At 48.0% G+C, this 12,583-nt stretch overlaps 1 protein-coding gene across 4 annotated transcripts in view; it reads right to left on the bottom strand.

The window, feature by feature from the left end:
* Positions 1–12,583, bottom strand: part of LOC106563383 (uncharacterized) — a 44,931-nt gene that overhangs the window by 14,729 nt on the left and 17,619 nt on the right. For 3 of the 4 annotated variants that reach the window (XM_082958207.1, XM_014128890.3, XM_082958208.1), the window contains 3 exons: positions 2,923–3,046; positions 2,784–2,837; positions 2,464–2,686 (listed from right to left, as the gene is read on the bottom strand). In XM_082958207.1, coding sequence (XP_082814333.1) covers positions 2,464–2,686; positions 2,784–2,837; positions 2,923–3,041 — 396 coding nt within the window. In that variant the 5' untranslated portion in view covers positions 3,042–3,046. Of the gene's footprint in view, positions 1–2,463; positions 2,687–2,783; positions 2,838–2,922; positions 3,047–12,275; positions 12,414–12,583 lie in introns of those variants that run through there. The other variant, XM_082958209.1, reaches the window with a different exon arrangement.

Raw genomic sequence — 12,583 nt, 5'->3', positions numbered from 1 at the left:
CAGAGTGGCCGGACTGCCCTGTTCTGCCAGAGTGGCCGGACTGCCCTGTTCTGCCAGAGTGGCCGGACTGCCCTGTTCTGCCAGAGTGGCCGGACTGCCCTGTTCTGCCAGAGTGGCCGGACTGCCCGGTTCTGCCAGAGGTGCCCGCCTGCCCTGATCTGCCAGGGTGCCCGGCCTGTCAGGATCAGCCCGAGTGGTCCTCCTGCCCTCCGGTCCAGCCCGAGTGGTCCTCCTGCCCTCCGGTCCAGCCCGAGTGGCCCGCATGCCTTCCGGCCCAGCCCGAGTGGCCCGCATGCCTTCCGGCCCAGCCCGAGTGGCCCGCATGCCTTCCGGCCCAGCCCGAGTGGCCCGCATGCCTTCCGGCCCAGCCCGAGTGGCCCGCATGCCTTCCGGCCCAGCCCGAGTGGCCCGCATGCCTTCCGGCCCAGCCCGAGTGGCCCGCATGCCTTCCGGCCCAGCCCGAGTGGCCCTCCTGCTCTCCGGCCCAGCCCGAGGGGCCCTCCTGCTCCCCGGCCCAGCCCGAGGGGCCCTCCTGTCCTCCGGCCCGGCTCGAGGGGTCCGTCTGCCTGGCGCAGCTATCGGCTCCACCGAAGTGGGCGACGCCGAGGGTGGAGCAGGGTCCACGTCCTGCACCGGAGCCACCTCCAGGATAGGTGGGTTGGGGAGGGAGGGTGTAGCACAGTGCCGTCGTTGACGGCAGCCACCCTCCCTTCCCTCCCTTATTGTTTAGGGGTTATTGTTTATGGGTTTTGTTGGGGATTTTGTTTGTTGGTGTTTTTTCGTTGTTAGGTGCATTCCGGGGTCTGCACCTTGAGGGGGGGGTACTGTCACGTCCTGACCAGCAGATGGAGCTGTTGTTGTAGTTTTGGGGTCAGGACGTGGCAGTCTTGTGTGTGTGATTGTTCTGTGTTGGTCTTGTGACTCCTGATCAGGAACAGCTGGGGATCGTTGTTCCTGATTGGGAGTCATATATGTAGGAGTATGTTTGTCACTTGGTTTTGTGGGTAGTTGTTTTTGCACTGCGTGTTGTGTGCCTGCAAAACTGTTCCTGTCGTATATATTGTTTGTATTGTTAAGTGGATGCTCTACTCCTTTATTTTAATTAAAGATGAGTATTCACACAAATAACTTTCTTCTGAAACTCGTCAGTCTATTCTTGTTCTGAGAAATGAAGGCTATTCCATGTGAGAAATTGCCAAGAAACTGAAGATCTCGTACAACAATGTGTACTACTCCCTTCACAGAACAGCTCAAACTGGCTCTAACCAGAATAGAAAGAGGATTGGGAGGCCCCGGTGCACAACTGAGCAAGAGGACAAGTACATTAGAGTGTCTAGTTTGAGAAACAGACGCCTCACAAGTCCTCAACTGGCAGCTTCATTAAATAGTACCCGCAAAACACCAGTCTCAACGTCAACAGTGAAGAGGCGACTCCGGGATGCTGGCCTTCTAGGCAGAATTGCAAAGAAAAAGCCATATCTCAGATTGGCCAATAAAAATAAAAGATTAAGATGGGCAAAAGAACACAGACACTGGACAGAGGAAGACTGGAAAAAAGTGTTATGGACAGACTAATCTATGTTTGAGGTGTTCGGATCACAAAGAAGAACATTCGTGAGACGCAGAAAAAATGAAAAGATGCTGGAAGAGTGCTTGACGCCATCTGTCAAGCATGGTGGAGGCAATGTGATCGTCTGGGGGTGCTTTGGTGGTGGTAAAGTGGGAGATTTGTACAGGGTAAAAGGGATCTTAAAGAAAGAAGGCTATCACTCCATTTTGTAACGCCATGCCATACCGTGTGGCCAGCGCTTAGTTGGAGCCAATTTCCTACTACAACAGGACAATGACCCAAAGCACAGCTCCAAACTATGCAATAACTATTTAAGGAAGAAGCAGTCAGCTGGTATTCTGTCTATATTGGAGTGGCCAGCACAGTCACCGGATCTCAACCCTATTGAGTTGTTGTGGGAGCAGCTTGACCGTATGGTACGTAAGAAGTGCCCATCAAGCCAATCCAACTTGTGGGAGGTGCTTCAGGAAGCATGGGGTGAAATCTCTTCAGATTACCTCAACAAATTGACAAATAGACTGCTGAAGGTCTGCAAGGCTGTAATTGCTGCAAATTGAGGATTCTTTGACGAAAGCAAAGTTTGAAGGACACAATTATTATTTCAATTAAAAATCATTATTTATAACCTTGTCAACGTCTTGACTATATTTCCTATTCATTTTGCAACTCATTTCATGTATGTTTTCATAGAAAACAAGGACATTTTGAAGTGACCCCAAACTTTTCAACGGTAGTCTAATTAGAGCAGTAAAAATACATGTTTTGTCATACCGGTGGTATATGGTCTGATATACAACAGCTGTCAGCCAATCAGCATTCAGGGCTCGAATCGCCCAGTTTATAAAAAGAGTTATGTACAGTATTTATAGAGCGCTGCCCTCTTCCCATCTCACCCTGGTAGGCTGGTTTTTGTAGGAGTCCCAGCTGGTGAAGGGTTCCCCAGGTCCTGCTTGGTATCCCCCTTGGTTGCGACCATGGTTGTGAAATGACCGTGGGGAGTCCTGGTGCCAGCCATGGGTCTCATAAGCCTGGTCCTTCTGGTCCCAGGGTCGTGGTGCTAATCTCTGGTCCTGCTGAGGGCCCCTTCCCTGGGCATGGAAGGGTGGCCTGCCCCCCCTATGTTCCAGAGAGAAAGAAGGAATCACTACATTAAGGTGACTGTGGACTTTCTACACACAATGTAAGATCTGAACGATTGAGATGTTTCACTCACCTTTCTGAATAAATCTTGTTTAGGTGGTGGGATTGGTTGATTCCTCCATTGAACCTACAGTAGAGAAAGGAGGGTTACAATTGGCTCAGCACAGACTACAGAATGGGTCAGTAGGCAGTGGTGTAAGAAGAGAGCTCACCGGTTTGGAGGGCCCCAGGGGCGACTGTTGACGAGGGCCCATGTTCCTCTGGAAGGTCCTCCAGCAGGGTAGGAGTCCCTGGTGTTGCGGCCAGAATACTGCTCTGCTGGGTGATACATCCAGCCTGGGAAAGGACAAGCACACACTTAACACACACCATGCATACATAATATACACTCACACAACTGCTTTAGGAACTTCAGGAAACAGATTTTCAGAAGTTAATAATTGGAAATACTGTATCTATAAACACAGTAATGAATCTACATTATAATGGGTTAAGATAGAACATGAGCAAACATACATGAACACACACTTTAGTATACAAGCAAGACGAATGGCTGCCATGGACACAAACAGTAAAAAAACAACTGTAAAATAAACAAAAACTTACACTTGTTTTTTCCTACTAGCACTGACTTTATTGAGAAAAAATGTACTTACAAGCTGTGATATGTGGTTGTCTCACCTAGCTATCTTAAGATGAATATACTAACTGTAAGTCACTCTGGATAAGAGTGTCTGCTAAATGAATAAAATGTATTGTACACAGAGGTAGAAATACTCCCCACACTTGGTCTGTGTCTGTAAAGCCCTCCACTATAAAACTGAGGGTTACACAACCTGTCTGTCTTTCTTTTACTAACTGTAATTCACAACCTAGAGAGAGAGAGAAAAAGGGTGAGAGACTGTTCAGTGTTCAGTTGCTAAACTACAAAATAATGTTCAGTTTCTAAACCACAAAAACAACATGTAGAAATCAACCACTAGCCACATCATGCTTGACATTCACAGTCTCTGTACAGAGTCTCTACACCAGGGGTACTCAACTCTTACCCTACAAGGTCCGGAGCCTGCTGGTTTTCTGTTCTACCTAATATTTAATTGCATACACCTGGTGTCCCAGGTCTAAAGCAGTCCCTGATTAGAGGGGAACAACGGAAAAATGCAGTGGAACTGGCTTCGAGGTCCATAGGTGAGTTTGAGGGCTCTACACTGTCAGTGGTGGGAAAAGCACCCAATTGTCATACTTGAGTAAAAGTAAAGATACCATAATAGAAAAAGTGAAAGCAACCCTATAAAATACTAATTGAGTAAAAGTCTAAAAGTATTTGGTTTTAAATATACTTAACTATCAAAAGTAAAAGTATATATAATTTTACATTCCTTATTAAGCAAACCAGACGGTACGATTTTCTTGTTTTTTTAATTTACGGATAGCCAGCGGCAAACTCCAATACGCATAATTTACAAACAAATAATTTGTGTTTATTGAGTCCGCCAGATCAGAGGCAGTAGGAATGACCAGGGGTGTTGTCTTGATAAGTGCGTGAAAAGCATTAAAAATGTAACGAGCATTCAAAATGTAACGAGTACTTTTGCGTGTCAGGGAAAATGTATGGAGTAAAAAGTACATAATTTTCTTTTGGAATGTAGTGAAGTAAAAGTAAAAGTAGTCGAAAATATAAATATACTGCTCAAAAAAATAAAGGGAACACTTAAACAACACAATGTAACTCCAAGTCAATCACACTTCTGTGAAATCAAACTGTCCACTTAGGAAGCAACACTGATTGACAATAAATTTCACATGCTGTTGTGCAAATGGAATAGACAACGGGTGAAAATTATAGGCAATAAGCAAGACACCCCCAATAAAGGAGTGGTTCAGCAGGTGGTGACCACAGACCACTTCTCAGTTCCTATGCTTCCTGGCTGATGTTTTGGTCACTTTTGAATGCTGGCGGTGCTTTCACTCTAGTGGTAGCATGAGACGGAGTCTACAACCCACACAAGTGGCTCAGGTAGTGCAGCTCATCCAGGATGGCACATCAATGCGAGCTGTGGCAAGAAGGTTTGCTGTGTCTGTCAGCGTAGTGTCCAGAGCATGGAGGTGCTACCAGGAGACAGGCCAGTACATCAGGATACGTGGAGGAGGCCGTAGGAGGGCAACAACCCAGCAGCAGGACCGCTACCTCCGCCTTTGTGCAAGGAGGAGCAGGAGGAGCATTGCCAGAGCCCTGCAAAATGACCTCCAGCAGGCCACAAATGTGCATGTGTCTGCTCAAACGGTCAGAAACAGACTCCATGAGGGTGGTATGAGGGCCTGACGTCCACAGGTGGGGGTTGTGCTTACAGCCCAACACCGTGCAGGACGTTTGGCATTTGCCAGAGAACACCAAGATTGGCAAATTCGCCACTGGCGCCCTGTGCTCTTCACAGATGAAAGCAGGTTCACACTGAGCACATGTGACAGACGTGACAGAGTCTGGAGACGCCGTGGAGAACGTTCTGCTGCCTGCAACATCCTCCAGCATGACCGGTTTGGTGGTGGGTCAGTCATGGTGTGGGGTGGCATTTCTTTGGGGGGCTGCACAGCCCTCCATGTGCTCGCCAGAGGTAGCCTGACTGCCATTAGGTACCGAGATGAGATCCTCAGACCCCTTGTGAGACCATATGCTGGTGCGGTTGGCCCTGGGTTCCTCCTAATGCAAGACAATGCTAGACCTCATGTGGCTGGAGTGTGTCAGCAGCCCTGCAAGAGGAAGGCATTGATGCTATGGACTGGCCCGCCCGTTCCCCAGACCTGAATCCAATTGAGCACATCTGGGACATCATGTCTCGCTCCATCCACCAACGCCACGTTGCACCACAGACTGTCCAGGAGTTGGCGGATGCTTTAGTCCAGGTCTGGGAGGAGATCCCTCAGGAGACCATCCGCCACCTCATCAGGAGCATGCCCAGGCGTTGTAGGGAGGTCATACAGGCATGTGGAGGCCACACACACTACTGAGCCTCATTTTGAGTTGTTTTAAGGACATTACATCAAAGTTGGATCAGTCTGTAGTGTGGTTTTCCACTTTAATTTTGAGTGTGACTCCAAATCCAGACCTCCATGGGTTGATAAATTGGATTTCCATTTATTATTTTTCTGTGATTTTGTTGTCAGCACATTCAACTATGTAAAGAAAAAAGTATTTAATAAGATTATTTCTTTCATTCAGATCTCGGATGTGTTGTTTAAGTGTTCCCTTTATTTTTTTGAGCAGTGTAGTTGTAACGGTTGTCGTCGGATAAAGTGGACCAAAACGCAGCAGGAATATGTGCACTCATCTTCTTTTATTTGGTTAAGAAGGAGAACCAAAAAATAAACACGTACACAAAGAATAACACAACGACTATATACAGGCTGGTAAGGCACAAAGCTATACACAGAACAATCTCCCACAAACTACAAAACAAAACACATACCTATATATAGGACTCTCAATCAGAGACAACTAAAAAACACCTGCCTCCAATTGAGAGTCCAACCCCAATTAACAAAACATAGAAATACAAAAGACTAGACAGAACATAGAAATACACTAACATAGAACAGTGCCCAAAAACACCCAGAATACATAAATCAAATACCCTACTAAACAAACCACCACCCCGAACCACATAAAACAAATACCCCTCTGCCACGTCCTGACCAAAAATAATACAATTACTCCCTCTGCTGGTCAGGACGTGACAATAGTAATTATGGAAGGACCAAGCTAACCCGTTGTCAGCCGACGACATAGCCCAGGCTGTGGAAACGTACCAATCTACATGGGAGTTGTTAAAAGGGGACGAGGAGGACCGGAAGGACTCTGCCAAGCCCGTTCCCTGACTAACCCCTCACGTCCGCCACCAAAACGACCGAACCCACTCCGGGAGAGGGAGAAGTCGCACAACAGGGTCGGTACTATAAATGCCAGTCTCCGGACCATTATGCCCCACAATGTCCCAGAAAGGACGAGTCCATGGCCACCGAGTCAGCGCTGGCCGTCCCCGCGCATCCCGGTCTGAGAGGGCAGGAATACCCCTGTTGGCTTACCTGTCTGGGCTAGGGGGCAGTATTTTCATGGCCGGATGAAAAACGTACCCAATTTAAACAGGTTACTACTCTGGCCCAGAAACTAGAATATGCATATTATTATTAGATTTGGATAGAAAACACTCTGAAGTTTCTAAAACTGTTTGAATGGTGTCTGTGAGTATAACAGAACTCATATGACAGGCAAAAACCTGAGAAAAATCCAAGCAGGAAGTGGAAAGTCTGAGAATTGTAGTTCTTCTTTTGATTCTCTATCAAAACTACAGTGTTTGTGGGGTGACGTTGCACTTCCTAAGGCTTCCATTGGCTGTCAACAGCCTTCAGAAAGTGGTTTGAGCATTCTCCTGTCACTGGGCAGATAATAGGAGCTCAGTTTCTGAGTGGACTGCCTGGCAACAAAGGGATTGGATATGCGCTTTCACGCGAGCACGCCATTCCTTCTTCTTCTTGAATGAATATGCTATTGTCCGGTTGGAATATTATCGCAATTGTATGTTAAAAATACCATAAAGATTGATTTTAAACAGCGTTTGACATGCTTCTAAGTACGGTAATGGAACATTTTGACTTTTCGTCTCTGGTTCCGCGCTCGCGCGTTATGCCTTTGGATAAGTGATCTGTACGCACGAACAAAACGGAGGTATTTGTACATAAATATGGATTATTTCGAACAAAAACAACATTTCTTGTGGAAGTAGCAGTCCTGGGAGTGCATTCTGATGAAGATCAGCAAAGGTAAGAGAATATTTCTAATACTAATTCTGAGTTTAGGTTGCTCGAACTTGGCGGGTGTCTGTATTGCTCGCCGTGATGGCTGAGCTATGTACTCAGAATATTGAAAAATTTGCTTTCTCCGTAAAGCTATTTAAAAATCTGACACAGCGGTTGCATCCAGGAGTAGTCTATCTATAATTCTTTAAATAATTGTTATATATGTTGTCAACATTTATGATGAGTATTTTTGTAAATTGATGTGCACATTCACCGGACGTTTTGGTGGGAATACATTTTCTGAACATCACGCGCCAATGTAAAATGCTGTTTTTGGATATGAATATGAACTTTATCGAACAAAACATACATGTATTGTGTAACATAATGTCCTAGGAGTGTCATCTGATGAAGATCGTCAAAGGTTAGTGCTTCATTTAGCTGTGTTTTGGGTTTTATTGACACATGTCCTTGCTTGGAAAATGGCTGTGTGATTATTTTTGTCTATGTACTCTCCTAACATACTCTAATGTTTTGCTTTCGCTGTAAAGCCTTTTTGAAATTGGACAATGTGGTTACATCAAGGAGAAGTGTATCTTTAAAATGGTGTAAAATAGTTGTATGTTTGAGAAAGTTGAATTATGACATTTTGTTGTTTTTGAATTTGCCGCCCTGATATTTCACTGGCTGTGTCCCGCAGGTGGGACGCTAGCGTCCCACGTAGCCCATAGAAGTTAACAGAAATTGCCCCAGCCACAGAGATTCCGGTTCGAATAGAACGACGAGACGTGGTAGCCATTCTCGACTCGGGAAGTATGGTTACGTTAGTGGAGGAGCAAGTGACCATAGCAACACTGCTACCAGACAAAGTAGGCGTGTCGTGTATCCATGGAGACATCCACTATTACCCCACCGTGAGTCTGTCCATTCTCACCCAGAAAGGAAGGTGTACAGTCAGGGCGGGGAAAGTACCCCAGCTGAAGGTTCCATTATTGATCGGGAGAGACTGTCCCCTATATAAGGAGCTTTGGCAGGTGATGTTACGCACCGGACAAAGGGGATCAGGTCTCCCTATCACACTCCAAGAGCCGGGCTACCGCAGGGGGGCAGGAATGCAGTGAAAGAACAAAACCCAGTCCAAGCCTGAGGTGGTAGTCCTACAAGGAAACCTAGCCTCGGCCTTGTCCTTTGGAGTAGAGGAAGAAATACAGACACAACGCCTCCGACAACTTTTCCAGGAAACCTCCATTGAAGACACCTGCGAAGGGTTATACACAACGAAGGAAGGAGCCACCAGAGGCTAAGGGCTATATTTGAAGCTCCATCAGAGGAGGGAACATAGAAATGATTCTCCTCAGGCACCCCCGACGGGGATGGGGAACAACCTCCATACCCCTCTACCAAGGTCGACCTGCCCCAAGAATTAAAGGGACAGTTTGGTACCTCTCAGCATAGAGACCCAGACCTACGGGATGCCATGAGGAAGGTGAAGGTGATCGACGGGAGGAATGTCGACGGATCAGGTGAGCCCTCTCTTCCCTACTATGCAATCAGGTGGGGCCTCTTGTATTGGGTCGTGCAACAAAGGGGGGAAAAATTACTAATGGTGCCTAGACCTAGGAGGACACCTGGCATGGGAAAAAACGATCAACAGAATCATGCAGAGGTTCTATTGGCCCCGTGTCACCCGAGATGTGGCCAGGTATTGTAGGACGTGTGATCAATGTCAGCGTACGGCCCCGCGGCCACACCTGCGTAATCCTTTGATTCCTCTCCCCATTATAGAGACTCCCTTCGAATGCATTGCTATGGACCTCGTGGGAGCCCTCCGAAAATCCACCAGAGGACATGAGTACATCCCGGTGGTCGTAGATTACGCTACCAAGTTCCCAGAGGCCATACTCCTTCGCAACATGTCGTCAAAGGGAATCGCCAAGTAATTGTTTATGCTGTTCTCCCGGGTGGGCCTTCCCAAGACAATCCTAACCGGCCAGGGAACCCCGTTCATGTCCCGGTTGTTGAAGGACTTGTGTCGGTTATACCAGATTCAACAGATACACACAAGCATATTCCACCCGCAGACAGACGGTGTGTGCGAACGCCTGAACAAAATAAAAGCATGTTGTGAAGAATGGTGTCCAGAGATGAGAAAAACTGGGACATGCTTCAGCCCTACTTAATGTTTACCCTGCGAGAAGTACCCCAGGCATCCACTGAGTTCTCCCCATTCGAATTGCTCTATGGCAGGCCATGTCGAGGGATCCTTGACTTAGCCAAGGAGACCTGGGAGGCCCAACCATGCCTGTTCCGGTTGATAATAGAACATGTTACATGTCAGCAGTCTGGCCCATAGTAAAGGAGCATATGGAGAAGGTGCAACGGACTCAAGGCCGGGTCTACGATAAGTCAAGCGACACCCAGGGTGTTCACCGTGGGAGAGAAAGTGATGGTACTCGTGCCCACAGCCGAACACCACTTGCTGGAGCAATGGAGGGGGCCCTATGAGGTAACGGAAAGGGTCTCACCGGTAAATTACCTCATCAAGCAACCGGACAGGAGGAAGAAGGTCCAACTCTATCATATAAACCTGCTGAAGAAGTACCATGGGAGAGAGGACGGTGTGGCTTTGATGGCCGTGGAGGACAAGGAAAAAGAGGAGGCCCTGCTACAGGTGCGCCGTGGCCGAACTCTCCTGCCGGAGCAGTCGAGACAACTAGACAAGCTGATTATGCAATTCGGCAGGGTATTCTCACCCTTTCCAGGACAAACAGATGTCCTGTTTCATCATATCCACACTGAACCCGGCAAGAAGGTGCATATCCGGCTTTACAGGATTCCTGAGGACCGCCGAGTCATCGTAAAGAATGAGATATGGGAGATGCTGAGGATGAGGGTGATCCAGCCATCTACGAGTGAATGGTCCAGTCCCATAGTTCTGGTCCCCACACCCGACGGTAGTATGAGGCTCTGCAACGACTTTAGTGGTGTAAACACCATCTCTACGTTCGACACATATCCCATGCCCCATGTGGATGAACTCCTCAAGCGCTGAGGAAAGCAAAGTTCATCACCATCCTAGATTTGACGAAGGGATATTGGCAAGTGCCGGTGGCTCCCGAGGACAGCCCAAAGACTGCCTTTGCCACACCGGAGGGGCTTTTTCAGTATGTGAGGATGCCCTTCGGACTGCATGGGGCTGCAGCAACTTTCCAACACCTCATGGTTGCCATTCTACAACCCCATCAATAGTACGCGGCGGCGTATATAGACGATGTGGTCATCCACAGCGAGGACTGGGATAGCCACCTCCTGCAACTACGGGCGGTGCTCGTGAGCCTGGAGGGTACAGGGCTGACTGCCAATCCCAAAAAACGCTGCCTGGGTCTGTCCGAAGCGGAATACCTGGGATACACCGTGGGGAACGGAAAAATACGCCCACAGGCAGAAAAGACCAGGGCCATTCGGGACTGGCCTCGGCCCCAGACGAAGCGGGACATCTGGGCCTTCTTGGGGATAACGGGATATTATCGCCGTTTCATCCCTGGATATGCAACCATTGCCAACCCCCTCACAAACCTCATCAAGAAAATCCTGCCAAACCGATTAGTGTGAAAGGTTGAGACGGACGACGTCTTTCAGTTGCTAAAAGATAGCCTGTGCTCTGATCCCGTCTCGCAGGCTCCTGACTTCTCCCAAGAGTTCATTGTGCAGGTAGACGCCTCAGATACGGGGCTCGGAGCCGTCTTAGCTCAGGGTGAAGGCAAAGCAGAGGCCTATTCTCTTTATAAGTAGGAAGCTCAGTGATCAGGAACAGAGATATGCTACCGTAGAGAAAGAGGCCCTAGCCATTAAGTGGGCCATCGATTATCTCCGGTACAACCTACTCGGGCGTAGGTTTGCCCTCGTTACTGACCATGCTTCCCTCACTTGGATGGCCGGTAATAGAAACAATAACAACAGAATAGCCAGACGGTTTCTTGCTTTACAACTGTTCGCTTTCCATGTCTTCCACAGGGCTGGATTGAGGAACGGTAATGAGGACGCGCTGGCCCAATGTGACCAAGACAGTGCATCTGGCGCCCGGCCCTCTGGTCCGGTCCTGAGGGGGGAGGTATGTGGAAGGACCACCAGAGGGCAGGCTGCTCCTACGGACAGTAGCCCAGCCCGGCATGTGAGTCAAGGTGATCAGAGGCAATTAAGCACAGCAGACGGTACTAATGAGCTATTCTCTTTCCCATACAAGAGAGAGGAGGGAACCGGCAGAGGGGGGAGAAAGAAAAGTGTTTGCTTCTCCAAGGGATAGGACGTACCTTTCGGAAGGGAGACGAAGGGGACAAACTACCTCTTGGGAATGGTCACCACGGATCCGGACCACCACCCGAAGGGAACTCTCCACGGACGGATCATTAAGGCGGTGACACACCCATGATTTGTGTTCCTTGTTCTTGTAAAGAAGATTTGTGTTTTCCTTGGGAGATAATCCTTGATTGTGTTGGAGTGTTTAAGAAGAAAGAAATACCTCAATAGAGAACTTTTTTCGATTAAGAAAACCTGTTCCTGGCTCGTTTATTCCACCTTTCCGCTTTAGAGCAACCTCAAGGTACTTGGTCCGCTTACATAATGTAAAGTACAGATACCCCAAAATATACTTAAGTAAAAGTAATTTTACTTAAGTACTTTACACCACTGTACATGTTAATGCACCTCCAACACTGCACTACAACTCCCTACAATGGTACACATTATAACTGCTATCGCCCACACGCCTACTTACCTTTAGGCACTAGTCCAAGATCAGCTTTACTTTAATAACAACAAAGAAATGCATTGCAGCTACACACACACAACACTATCCTCTCCTCTCTCCTTTTCTGTTTCACTTTCTCTAACTCCCCGTGTCTGCCTCCTAATCTGCTGGAACAGTAGTTTGTTTGGGGTGAGCAGGCAGGCAGTTTATCACCAGTCAACCAGACCTGCACCCTGCATCCAGACCCTCTCTGATCACCAGCTCCCAGCATCAACTGCAGCCCGTGGCCAGCCACTGATAAAGGCCTGCCTGCCTGGTTCTCTGAAGAGGACGGA

This window comes from Salmo salar, chromosome 11 (assembly GCF_965601325.2).
Source record: "Salmo salar chromosome 11, fSalSal1, whole genome shotgun sequence".
Taxonomy (NCBI): domain Eukaryota; kingdom Metazoa; phylum Chordata; class Actinopteri; order Salmoniformes; family Salmonidae; genus Salmo; species Salmo salar.
This window is presented reverse-complemented; position numbering and strand designations above follow the sequence as displayed.